A 14,246-nucleotide genomic window follows, 5' to 3' on the forward strand; every position below is an offset into this window, starting at 1 on the left:
TTTTTTTTTTTTTTTTTAATGAAGGTTCAATATTGAATTCTTACCTGATAAAACCTTCCCCATTGATTAATTTATTTGGGAAAAACCACATGAGTCCAACAACAGGAGAATAAGGTTCTCTGGTTTTCATACCAAAATATGTGCCAGGCCTGTAACTGCCCCAATATCTGTCTCTCACAGCCAGCCCTGATTTGATAACCATCTAAAAACAAAGAAAATGAAGATTATTAGTAAGTAAATAATTCAAGAACCACACATTAGATTTCGAGGCATAGGAGTTTCTTCTCTATGAGAGGCCTCTAGTAAGTGTGAGACCAATCTCTTACCTTTTGACTATCAAAGTGAGTGTTGACTCGAGTTTCAAAGTAGCCTTTGAAGCAAAAGACAAATGCAATTGTTAGGCAAACCACTACACCCAAGGATGGCAAAACTTTTGAAGAACTTCTGGTGTTTTCATCACAGTATTTGTCTTCATGATGACTGCTATCTCTGTGATTCTTGAGCAAAAACTTTGGAGGTGGTTTTCTCTGACGGACCATCTTATTAAAATACAAGGTAATATCACAGAAAAATGAGTAAATGCTTTTGAAAACTACATCATGAAGAACTTTCACAGGAATCTGGAATAGCTTCCTAATGCGAATCTTGAAAACTTGCTTCTCAGAAGGATCTCACGGCAAATTAGATCCAGATTATCAATCATTTCAACATCCAGTGATCCAGGTGGAAATTTCACACGTAAATTTTATTGATAAGAAATTTTTGTTTACAAAAATCAGCTGTTACTAATGGCGAGTTTTTATCACTTGATCAGAAAAATGATCATAAGTGATAGGCCAATAGAAAAGCCAGAATTATGTGACCAAATGATTTCATTGGTTGATTTGACCAGAAAAAAACAACAGTTCCCTTATCGCTTGTTTTAAAAATCAATCTTGTTTATCTGTTGGTGGGACGAACCCTGCATCCTGCATAGTACATAGGTACCTATAAAATAAATTATTTTTTCCTTTCCTTTTGAGTTTGAAATTTAAAATAATTTTATGAATTTGTAATTTATAATTCAGTTCTGAAGAACAGTTACTTAAATATAAATAATGGAGAAGTCATCGAACTCATTTCTGGAAATTAATATTCACACGGTTGTGCTGATACTAGAAGTGTTTCTTGATGCCTGAACTGTTTGATCATAGAACTCCCAGACAACATACCTACCTTAATATAAATAATGGAGAAGTCATTGAACTCATTTCTGGAAATATTCACACGGTTGTGCTGATACTAGAAGTGTTTCTTGATGCCTGAACTGTTTGATCATAGAACTCCCAGACAACATACCTACCTTATTATTAAATTTAGTTTTATTAAAAAGTGTTTATTGTGTTTCCCAGTGTGATAAAATGTTTGGAAAGAAAACATAGTGTCTAAAGTCACTACAGGTATTTGTTTTATCAATAGAAGTGTAAACATTGATAGAGTTTACCGTAGCATCTCCTAGTTAGCTTTATCTATAGTACCTACATGCTCCAGTCATAGAACGGAAAACTATGAGTTCAAAGTTTGATTGAGAATAGAAACCTTAGACTTATTTCTGATAACATGGGACAATCAGGAAGCAGTGGTGAGTTTCTCAAAGTTTCTATCACTCACTTAACTGCATGTATTACTAGGTTGCATGCCTAACACACTCTTGTTAGAATTATCAGACCCTAGGTAGTGTAGGTACCTTGGTACTCAAATGTGTAAAAACATATCTAATAAAAGTGTAGGGCACCAGTTCAGAAGCCATGACAGTGAAAAATTGCTACAAAAAGGTTTTTATAAGGTTAGGTCAAACACAAAAAAAAAAAAGTTTTGTTTTCCATTGTTGTAGCTTCTGAATGGTAGTGCAATAGTCCTAAACTAAAATGGACGCAGCACATAAGGGATCAGGAAAATATAAGGTTAGGTCAAACACAAAAAAAAGTTTCGTTTTCCATTGTTTTAGCTTCTGAATGGTAGTGCAATAGTCCTAAACTAAAATGGACACAGCACATAAGGGATCAGGAAAAGACTGCCTTAACATAATAATAGCTTCTGAATAATTACCTAAATCCCTTTGGAGTGAATTTGTCTACCCATGGGTCTACTACAGCTTTTTGTTGAAGTTGAAATAATTTTGAGTGATGTCCAGCCTCTTAGACCTGGGGATTAGATAGGTTTGGAGAAACATCAATCAAAATTGACAAATTCTGTTTGAGCTTGGATTCCTGAGGATTCTGGTGGTAATATTCTGATAGCATGCTGAATTCAATATTAAGATGGCTTTGGGATCTAGAGGTCTAGAATGGGTATTTTGACGACCCAGGGATTAGATAGGTTTGGAGAAACATCAATCAAAATTGACAAAGTCTGTTTGAACTTGGATTCCTGAGGATTCTGGTGGTAATATTCTGATAGCATGCTGAATTCAATATTTAGATGGCTTTGGGATCTAAAGGTCTAGAATGGGTATTTTGAGAGTCACATCAAATCCTTATCAGCTAAATTCAATTACTACGAGGCAGATAACTGCTTCTTAGCTAAATAGGTAGGTACTTAGTGTGATTCAGTTATTTATGTGTGGGTTGCCTTTCTTCTGGTTCAGAGGTTGCTCTTATGCCATAAGACAAGAAAAGGTTGAGATACAACTCCTACATCATGAGATGGGTACTGGGTACTTGGGTAGTAGAAAATGGGATATAAAAACTGATTTTATACTTTGTGTATGGCATGTTGCATATACAGTGATAACAAGGGGTAATCATACTTGGGTAGTAGAAAATGGGATATAAAAACTGATTTTATACTTTGTGTATGGCATGTTGCATATACAGTGATAACAAGGGGTAATCTTGTATCTGTTCCATTTTATGCATCCTATCTGGTTCAATGTAGGTAGTATGTTACTGGGTTCAGCCAATGTATTTAATTTCCAGGGAGAAAGAGTAGGTACTAATATTACTAATAATTTATTGGATTTATTTATTTTTATTTATTTATTTATTTTTTTTTTTTGAAAAAAGACACAAGCCATCAGTAAAAAAACTGAACGGGACGCCGGGACACTCCCTGAAATTCGGGACTGTCCCGGCCAATTCGGGACGTTTGGCAAGCCTAACTATAGCTCAAACCCATTTCTGGAAGACTCAAGATTTGATGATGGTGAGGATGATGATAAGCTCAAACTATTTTTGAATTTGAGCAGCCTCCGCTCTTGGGTGGGTATGACACTAGGCTTGCACACCTTGCAGAGTTTGGGTTTTTATCGTTCCATTTCTGGAACGACTTAAGATTTGATGATGGTGATGATGATGAGCTCAAACTATTTTTGAATTTGAGCAGCCTCCGCTCTTGGGTGGGTATGACACTAGGCTTGCACACCTTGCAGAGTCATCAGTAATTCAGTAGTGAAGTAGTTAGCATGGTGGACTTTGTTTCAGGAAGTTGGTGGTTTGACTTCAAGTCAAGTCATAAAAATTAACAAATTCTATCGAGAAATTAATGTTGCCTAGCTAAAGAAATAGCAAAGGTTGAGTGCGTGGCATCCACTTGGAATTTTTTTGTAGCCAAAACCAAATGTCAGCCCAAAGCAATCACCCTAGTTACTTAGAGCTGATTGAGAGGCTGACGAAAAACGCCGATCCCGTCTGAAGACGGGAAAATGCGAGGAAGAGAAGATGATGATTAAAGAAAGACATTTGCGAGCCTAGTTAGCTTGAAAAGTAGCGGGCCTGCCTTGTAAGTAAGCGTTAGATTCCAGGTTCGATTCCCGGTCGGTCTGTTTGTTCACGGAACGGCAAGCTTTCTCCTATCCTGTCCTCCACTCTTCGATTCTTCTGTTCCGAAGATAATTTGAATCATAATTAAAAATATTTTAAATAGAATTTATTATTTTGGCACCATTGTACTTGCAGCAGCAGCAGCAGTCTTGTTTCTTCGTTTCCAATTTCTTTTAGTTTCTAATGTGAGCCGTATGTTCGGAGCATATCATATGGTCTGTGGTTTCTAATATCGATTACCATAGAACCATCACCATTAGGTGTACTCGTATAGCTGCAGTCTGTTCACAACATAAGGTGAGTATCAGTTGGTAGGGTAGTACTAGATACCTACTAGAACATCAGCTGGTAGGTGCGTATGTTATCATTTAAATTGGATTGGTGTTCTGTTCCTTTACCTTTCTGGTTATTCCCCCACTACTCTACTATTCATATTTCGACCTTCTGTTCTAAACTCAGATGAGGACCTTTACGAGGGGTGCGTTCAGATATTTTAAATGCGAGTGGAATTACCAAGTCCCGAGTGGAAGGTAACTTACTTACTTCCAGGTAAGATTAATATCCAAAGCTATAAGCTACCTCCTTAATGCTTTTGATAGAATCAAGAATTAACTGTAAATGAACGCACGATCTAGTGTTTATAAGTTTCAAGGCACACGCGCTATCTTCTAAGATAGGCAGGCTCAAGGGTGTTTAATTGAAGAGAAAAGGAATTTTTTATTTTTACTCTGGACTTGACGAAACTTTTTAATCTTGCGAAAGTTTCCCCCCACTACTTTACTATTCATAAATTCATATTACGACCTTCTGTTCTAAACTCAGATGAGGACCTTTATGAGGGGTGCGTTCAGATATTTTAAATGCGAGTGGAATTACGAAGTCCCGAGTGGAAGGTAACTTACTTACTTCCAGGTAAGATTAATATCCAAAGCTATAAGCTACCTCCTTAATGCTTTTGATAGAATCAAGTATTAACTGTAAATGAACGCACGATCTAGTGTTTATAAGTTACAAGGCAGACGCGCTATCTTCTAAGAGAGGCAGGCTCAAGGGTGTTTAATTGAAGAGAAAAGGAATTTTTTATTTTTACTCTGGACTTGACGAAACTTTTTAATCTTGCGAAAGTACATAAATAAGATAATTTATTATACCCATTAAGTAAACTAAAATATTTAAATTGATATATTACTTTGAACGCACCTCAAAGGTACTTTACTATAAGAAAGATCCTAGTAGGGACATTGGAGTGTTTAGAGATTGGAGAGTAGAGGTGGTTTTATAATATTTTTGGTTTTCACCCTATACATCTGTCTATACCACCTGGTGCCCGATGGTAGTAGGTATTGCTTCTACTAACAGAGTACCTAACATTGGAGTGTTTAGAGATTGGAGAGTAGAGGTGGTTTTGTAATATTTTTGGTTTTCACCCTATACATCTGTCTATACCACCTGGTGCCCGATGGTAGTAGGTATTGCTTCTACTAACAGAGTACCTACTCACTGCTGTTATGTATTTAGAATTATTATGGGGTACTCGAAATTTACCTTTATTTTATTACTTTGCTTAAGTAGTTACTTTAGTTGAATTTCATTTTAAAGAGGGGAGCTAAAAATATCTTATTGACTACCTTGGACTTTGTTCCCTATAGCTAGGCTTGTCAAATATCCAAAATGTCGATTCGGGACGCGAATCCGCGAACATAATTGCCAAATCCGCGAACATAATCGCAGCTGACGAAAAACGCCGATCCCGTCTAAACACGGAAAAATGCGAGGAAGAGAAGATGATGATTAAAGAAAGACATTTGCGATGTAGCCTAGTTAGCTTGAAAGTTAGCGGGCCTGCCTTGTAAGTAAGCGTTAGATTCCGGGTTCGATTCCCGGTCGGTCTGTTAGTTCACGGAACGGCAAGCTTTCTCCTATCCTGTCCTCCACTCTTCGATTCTTCTGTTCCGAAGATAATTTGAATCATAATTAAAAATATTTTAAATAGAACTTATTATTTTGGCACCATTGTACTTGCAGCAGCAGCAGCAGCCTTGTTTCTTCGTTTCCAATTTCTTTTAGTTTCTAATGTGAGCCGTATGTTCGGAGCATATCATATGGTCTGTGGTTATAGTTAGGGCTGATTGAGAGGCTGACGAAAAACGCCGATCCCGTCTAAACACGGGAAAATGCGAGGAAGAGAAGATGATGATTAAAGAAAGACATTTGCGATGTAGCCTAGTTAGCTTGAAAGCTAGCGGGCCTGACTTGTAAGTAAGCGTTAGATTCCGAGTTCGATTCCCGGTCGGTCTGTTTGTTCACGGAACGGCAAGCTTTCTCCTATCCTGTCCTCCACTCTTCGATTCTTCTGTTCCGAAGATAATTTGAATCATAATTAAAAATATTTTAAATAGAACTTATTATATTGGCACCATTGTACTTGCAGCAGCAGCAGCCTTGTTTCTTCGTTTCCAATTTCTTTTACTTTCTAATGTGAGCCGTATGTTCGGAGCATATCATATGGTCTGTGGTTTCTAATATCGATTACCATAGAACCATTACCATTAGATGTACGGAGCATATCATATGGTCTGTGGTTTCTAATATCGATTACCATAGAACCATTACCAGTAGGTGTATAGCTGCAGTCTGTTCACAACATAAGGTGAGTATCAGTTGGTACTATACTAGATACCTACTAGAACATCAGCTGGTAGGTGCGTATGTTATCATTTAAAATGGATTGGTGTTCTGTTCCTTTACCTTTCTGGTTATTAGATGTACTCGTATAGCTGCAGTCTGTTCACAACATAAGGTAAGTATCAGTTGGTAGGGTAGTACTAGATACCTACTAGTACTAGAACATCAGCTGGTAGGTGCGTATGTTATCATTTAAAATGGATTGGTGTTCTGTTCCTTTACCTTTCTGGTTATCCCCCCTCCCCCCCTCTACTATTCATGTCATTACGACCTTCTGTTCTAAACGCAGATGAGGACCTTTATGAGGGGTGCGTTCAGATATTTTAAATGCGAGTGGAATTACGAAGTCCCGAGTGGAAGGTAACTTACTTACTGGGTGCGTATGTTATCATTTAAAATGGATTGGTGTTCTGTTCCTTTACCTTTCTGGTTATCCCCCCCCCACTCTACTATTCATATTTCGTTTTTCAAACCTTTTACGACCTTCTGTTCTAAACTCAGATGAGGACCTTTGGTGCGTTCAGATATTTTAAATGCGAGTGGAATTACGAAGTCCCGAGTGGAAGGTAACTTACTTACTTCCAGAGGCTCAAGGGTGTATAATTGAAGAGAAAAGGAATTTTTTATTTTTACTCTGGACTTGACGAAACTTTTTAATCTTGCGAAAGTACATTTATAAGTTACAAGGCAGACGCGCTATCTTCTAAGATAGGCAGGCTCAAGGGTGTATAATTGAAGAGAAAAGGAATTTTTTATTTTTACTCTGGACTTGACGAAACTTTTTAATCTTGCGAAAGTACATAAATAAGATAATTTATTATACCCATTAAGTAAACTAAAATATTTAAATTGATATATTTTAATCTTGCGAAAGTACATAAATAAAATGATTTATTATACCCATTAAGTAAACTAAAATATTTAAATTGATATATTACTTTGAACGCACCTCAAAGGTACTTTAAAGAAAGATCCTAGTAGGCACATTGGAGTGTTTAGAGATTGCAGAGTAGAGGTGGTTTTGTAATATTTTTGGTTTTCACCCTATACATCTGTCTATACCACCTGGTGCCCGATGGTAGTAAGTAGGTATTGCTTCTACTAACAGAGTACCTACCTACTCACTGCTGTTATGTATTTAGAATTATTATGGGGTACTCGAAATTTACCTTTATTTTATTACTTTGCTTAAGTAGTTACTTTAGTTGAATTTCATTTTAAAGAGGGGAGCTAAAAATATCTTATTGAATACCTTGGACTTTGTTCCCTATAGCTAGGCTTGCCAAATATCCAAAATGTCGATTCGGGACGCGAATCCACGAACATAATTGTTGTTCATGCTTAATCCATGTTCTATACTTGAATCTTTGAGGTTTTTTAACATTAATTTAAGGTTCTCCAGGCTGTCTGATATAATGACAATGTCATCTGCGAACCTCAGGTGTGTAAGTGGCATTCCGTTGATAACAATACCTTTATTGCTCCAGTCAATGTGTTTAAATATAAGTTCTAGAACGCAGTTAAATAGGTCTGGGGATAATGGGCAACCTTGTCTAGTTCCTCGTTCTAGTTTGAATGCTGGGCCATTTTGGTCTAGAGAGATGTAGGCTTTGGCATTCCTATACAAATTTTTCAAGATGTTGATATAGATTTCGTCAACATTGGCTTTTTTCAGTGCAAGCCATATGCTTGAGTGGAAAATGCTGTCAAATGCTTTATTAAAGTCAATAAAGGCAGTACCTAAGTATCTTAGGTGTTTGGTTTATCCTGTGATGACGATATCTTCTTGTAATAAGGTGTCATGATGTCATGAGTTGTCCATTACTCTGTGAGTGTCATCCCTAAGTATCTTCGGTGTTTGGTTTATCCTGTGATGACGATATCTTCTTGTAATAAGGTGTCATGATGTCATGAGTTGTCCATTACTCTGTGAGTGTCATCAATTAACATTCAATTACTGTCAAGTGAAATTAATTATACTTGGTATTTCCACTAATTATAAACTTGTGGGTATTTAAATTCGAAAAAAACTACAGAAAGTTTCTATGTTAAATGTACATCATTGCATTCGTTTTTAGGTTTTTGGAATAGAACCTTGGACCATCTGTTTCAAGTTTCCAGAATGACACACACCCCACACGTCAGGAAAAGCTGATTCTATCATACCATTTCCTCAAGAACTTTCTAACATCAAGTGCAAAATGTAGATGGATTTCATTTGTATCCATTTTCTTCTTTTTTTCTTTTATCAAATTCTTTAGAACAGCTGATCATTTATCTTTATAACGAGATATTTTTGTCATTTTGTCAATATCTTTTGATGGTCAAACGCTTTGTCATTCGACCTTTTACCTTTAAGTTTTTTAATACCTTGCAAGCACTTCTTATTTGTTACGGAGATTTCTTCGATTTTTTATTGTTCACTTCTTTTCCATCGAATTTTACGATCACTTCATTGTGGGTATTTAAATTCGAAAACTACAGAAAGTTTCCATGTTAAATGTACATCATTGCATTCGTTTGGACCATCTGTTTCAAGTTTCCAGAATGACCCACAGCCCACACGTCAGGAAAAGCTGATTCTATCATACCATTTCCTCAAGAACTTTCTAACATCAAGTGCAAAATGTAGATGGATTTCATTTGTATCCATTTTCTTCTTTTTTTCTTTTATCAAATTCTTTAGAACAGCTGATCATTTATCTTTATAACGAGATATTTTTGTCATTTTGTCAATATCTTTTGATGGTCAAACGCTTTGTCATTCGACCTTTTACCTTTAAGTTTTTTAATACCTTGCAAGCACTTCTTATTTGTTACGGAGATTTCTTCGATTTTTTATTGTTCACTTCTTTTCCATCGAATTTTACGATCACTTCAAGCAAACCATGGATGACCTTTCCTTGGATATTCTTTTCTTACATGTTACGTGTATTTATCTTTTCTTTTCCAAACCTTTATTTATTTTCTTATCTACCTGCATGGAGAATTTCTTTGTACAGGTTTATCAGTCAGATGTTTCCTTTTGATTACACATTACACATTTTCTTCAAGGAACACATCAGCTGTTCTTCTGTTCCTTGGGTTTCTTAAGATCTGGGGGTCTAGGATCGTTTTCAGCAGAGGGATGCCAGGGGTTTAAAGTTTCTTGTATTGGTGTGGGCGACTACTAACTAGTTAATCTAAGAAGGCTGTTATTTTTATTATTATTATTTTTAAACCTTGAAACCCCAAAATAACGAGGGGCCAATATTTTTTTGGTCTCTTAGTATGGGGGGTCGTGCCGTCAATAATGGTTGGGACTACGGACTGAGTCCTGGCCTTCTTGGGTTTGATTCCCGGACTGGGGGGTGGAGTGTTTGGCTGAGACTCTGTAATCAGCCGGGGGGTCTGCCTGGTCTGGGGGTTGAACTTGAGTCTGGTTTCGGCTTGGTTCGTGGCCCCAACCATTTAAGTAACTATATCTAGGTAGGCACTCCCTTACTGATACCTATTATTGTATTTATCACTATTGTAATATTGTTCCTACTGTCAAAAATAGGTATATATAAAATAAAGCACTGTTTATACTAATACTAATTTGAGGCTTGCTCGGAACTTCTCTCGGGAATAGAACTACTGTCTTTGGGTTTTCAAATCAACCTTTCGATATTCAAATGGAATGCTATTTTTATTTGACACAAGTAAATAGAAAGAAAAAAAAATCCAAGTTCAATTGCACACACATATGAGGAAAAATAAACTGGACAGCTGTAAGTCTAACCAAGATCTCCAAACCAATTCTCTTGAAACCATTCCTGTCTTCTCAACCTTGCTTGAAGACGATCATCTTCTTTACCTTCTCATTATAAATTATATGGAAGAGATAGATAGCTCCCGTAGATTTTCCCTTACGCAAGGAATAAGACCATGTTCCAAGATAAGAGGCCCGTACCATTATTATCAGAACTACCAGTGGCGATTATTCATATAACCTTTGGGAGACGCAGAAGCGATTGAACCAAAATTGAATGATCAAATTTCTCTTTCTGTGCTAAACATTTCTGGAAAATTTCGTCAAAATTAGACTAGGTACCCGTTTCGTTCGAGAGTTGTACTTAGTGAATATGCCCCGGAAAAAGATTCTGTAGGACAAATCGGATTTGGGCAAAGAAAAATGTTGCACTCACGCAGGTTAGCTACCACAGTTCTTACCTATTGGTTTTGTTCACTACATCTTTTCACCTTTCCTTGAAGTAAGGACACTATTTCTTGTCAGGATTAGTCATTTTGGTCAATTTGAATCTTTCGCCATATGCTATATAAGTTTCCTCTAAAGCGAGGGTTGGTTCAGACTCGGGACCTTTGGATACCATTGAACCCCATACATTCCGTCACTGAGGCAGGATCATATGTTTAGGACCCAAGTAAAGCCAGGTGTCGATGCCATGGGAACCGAATGTTATATCCGAAGCTAACCGTTCGAGAGTTGTACTTGGTGAATTTGCCGCAGGAAAAGATTCTTTAGGACAGATCTGATTTAGTGTTGAAAAGTGGTCCACTCACACAGAGCAGGACAGTTCTTATTGGTTTTGTTCTTTACATCTTTTCACCCTTTCTTGAATTAAGGAAACTATTTCTCGTCAGTCTTAGTCATTTTGGTCACTTTGAATCTTTCACCATATGCTAGGTTTCCTCTCAGAAATCCCAGAATCCCCCGGAATCCTCCGATACCATTGGAACCCCACACATTCCGTCACTGAGGCAGGATCATATGTTTAGGACCCAAGTAAAGCCAGGTGTCGATGCCATGGGAACCGAATGTTATATCCGAAGCAGATGTTCTTATGCCACGCGACCTGGAGTGTGCCAGCATCTGCAGTACCTTCCCCCAATACCCACCTGGCTTAGCCAGCCTCACTAGGGGGATGCATTAGAAAGAACCCTCTCTTGTGTTTGACTATTTTTAATTTTTCTCTCTCGAAATCATCTGATGTTGAATTTCTATGCATGGAGTTTTATGTCTTTCTGAATTCACATTTTGCAGACAATACGCTGACGTTGAATTTCTATGCATGGAGTTTTATGTCTTTCTGAATTCACATTTTGCAGACAATACCTGATTCTAGCATGAGGGGGGAGATCCTACATTGTCTCTTGCGAAAGGTGCAGCTAGCTATAGCGTTTCATATATGAAATGTGTATACCCCATTGTTTACCTTTTGCCTTTAGGATGCAGAGATGTACTTTTCGTGACCGTGGGAAATTTTGTTTCTCCGAGATTTTCTCTATTTCTACACAACACTGCAGCTGAATAGTGAAGCGTTTCATAATATGAAATGTGTATACCTACCCTATTGTTTACCTTTTGCCTTTAGGATGCAGAGGTGTATACTTTTCGTAACCGTGGGAAATTTTGTTTCTCCGAGATTTTCTCTATTTCTACACAACACTGAACCTGAATAGTGAATAGACTGAATAGTGATTTCTACCTTTACGACTTTATAGTTTCATCTGAAATTTTGTAGATATGTTTCTTGCTCTATAAGTTCTTACTCCATCTTCAAGAGTCAGGTAAATTCTTACCTACCATCTATTGTTTACCTTTTGCCTTTAGGATGCAGAGATGTACTTTTCATCATAACCGTGGGAAATTTTGTTTCTCCGAGATTTTCTCTATTTCTACACAACCCTGAAGCTGAATAGTGATTTCTACCTTTACGACTTGATAGTTTCATCTGAAATTTTGTAGATATGTTTCTTGCTCTATAAGTTCTTACTCCATCTTCAAGAGTCAGGTAAATTCTTACCTGCCAGATTTCTACCTTTACGACTTCATAGTTTCATCTGAAATTTTGTAGATATGTTTCTTGCTCTATAAGTTCTTACTCCATCTTCAAGAGTCAGGCAAATTCTTACCTGCCAAATTGGTATCAGTTTATGTTTCAGGTTCAGCTTGTTTTCTATTGAGTCAGTTGCTGGTTTTCGTAAAATTTCTCTGTTTACTACAGTTTGTCGACAGAATTAACTTCTTTATGTTTCAGGTTTACCTTCATGTTCAGCTTGTTTTCTATTGAGTCAGTTGCTGGTTTTCGTAAAATTTCTCTGTTTACTACAGTTTGTTATGTTTCAGGTTTACCTTCAGGTTCAGCTTGTTTTCTATTGAGTCAGTTGCTGGTTTTCGTAAAATTTCTCTGTTTACTACAGTTTGTCGACAGAATTAACTTCTTTTCTTTTTTAGATAGTGAGATGTTACCAGGATACCCCCTATAGTTTCTGTGTTTTTTACTGATAACGGATTATAGACACTCAAGGGCTGAGTGCTGATAAATAGTACTCAACTCCTCTCAGCGTGTTCTTTACTTCACACAAAGAAGAGCCGGAAAAGCGTGTCCATTTCACCTGCTCTCCTAATAGCTTTCTTCAGCAAGGGCTGAGTGCTGATAAATAGTACTCAACTCCTCTCAGCGTGTTCTTTACTTCACAAAGAAGAGACGGAAAAGCGTGTCCATTTCACCTGCTCTCTTAATAGCTTTCTTCAGCTGTAGTGACATATCCTCCTGCTGAAGACATGGTTGAGTATTTCCTAAGATGGGGATGGTCGGATGGATAAGTTTCAGTCTGGTCACTGATGTCAACTCAATAATGTTTCCCCTTTTTTGGAATTCATCGACACTTTTGCTGAAGCCCAAAGCCTATCTGAACATGATACTGACCTAAGTTTTCTAGAGTTAGTATATTTCTTTGACACCCGTGAGACATCACCAGTGTGCCATGATTATGAGCATGATTAATGTAGAAGTAAAATCTTTTCTTACCCTACTGTTTTTTTCTGGGGTTCCAACCTCGCTGAAGCTCTGGAAAATCAAAATCTGAACGGATAGTGCAAATACTAAACTCAGAGAATGAAGAATCCTACGGGTAAGGTAAATTTTGAAAGAAAATATTGTGTACAACAGCCCCAACATCCTCTACAGACCGGGTCTCAGTTTGTTCTAACAATAAGAATGGAATCAGGAAAATCTACTTTCTTACCTACCCACCCTACCCTAAACCAGAGGTTGTCACCAGCATATCCTTTGGTTTATATCCAACCCTTTCCTTTCTAATATCAGGCATAAGTTTCTAACATCAGGTATGTTCATATCCTTTTCCTTGCTGCATAACCCTTAGCTTTCCCATGGGCATTATATCGGCGTTTAACAAACAACACCACCTAACAGCAATTTTGTAAGCTTTTCAGGAGGAGTTAAAACCTGTTTTCTTTTCTATTTGACATGGGTGGTAATTACAATAATTGAATGTGTACATAATTGATCGGCGTTATTTTTAGGAATTTTGAGGTATCTCCAAAGTAAAGCTGTTACAGTTGTTTAGATTAGGATCAGGAGCCCTGTAACTTCTGTCGCGTGGCAGGTCTGAAAAGTTAACTAGAATAAAGGAGAATACTCCTTGGCCGTTGTATGACAGTATGAGCTATGTGTGATCTGTACACAGGGACTGAAAAGCTCTTTTATCCCTGCAGCACATTTCAAAAGTTAACAATAATTGGATGAACCAAGTGAGTTCTAAACGAAGATTTTTCTTTTAGTTTGGTTTTTAATTCCACCATACGAACGGTTTGTCCGATTTTAGTGAAACTGGCAAGCATGTTTAACACTTAAAAGGCATTTTCTTGTCACCCAATTTGTACCCCATGGCACCTTTGAGGATCCGTACGGGTTGTTTTGAGTCCTATAGTTTATCGACCCATTTACTGATTGATATGTATATCGTTGTATT

At 37.2% G+C, this 14,246-nt stretch overlaps 1 protein-coding gene and 1 long non-coding RNA gene across 2 annotated transcripts in view; one reads left to right on the forward strand and one right to left on the reverse strand.

Moving 5' to 3' along the window:
• The window catches only part of LOC103515416 (mannosyl-oligosaccharide glucosidase), a gene marked incomplete in the record, with an annotated part of 9,476 nt that extends 8,745 nt beyond the window's left edge, over positions 1-731 (reverse strand). Inside the window, 2 exon segments of the mRNA XM_026827999.1 lie at positions 45-202; positions 327-731. Coding sequence (XP_026683800.1) covers positions 45-202; positions 327-539 — 371 coding nt within the window.
• A 756-nt stretch (positions 732-1,487) lies between these two features.
• LOC113469949 lies at positions 1,488-3,512 on the forward strand. Its single transcript, XR_003393206.1, has 2 exons — positions 1,488-1,621; positions 3,462-3,512. It is a non-coding gene; the product is annotated as an uncharacterized LOC113469949 (long non-coding RNA).
• Positions 3,513-14,246: the final 10,734 nt, after the last annotated feature.

This window comes from Diaphorina citri, unplaced genomic scaffold, assembly GCF_000475195.1.
Source record: "Diaphorina citri unplaced genomic scaffold, Diaci psyllid genome assembly version 1.1 scaffold49, whole genome shotgun sequence".
NCBI lineage: Eukaryota > Metazoa > Arthropoda > Insecta > Hemiptera > Psyllidae > Diaphorina > Diaphorina citri.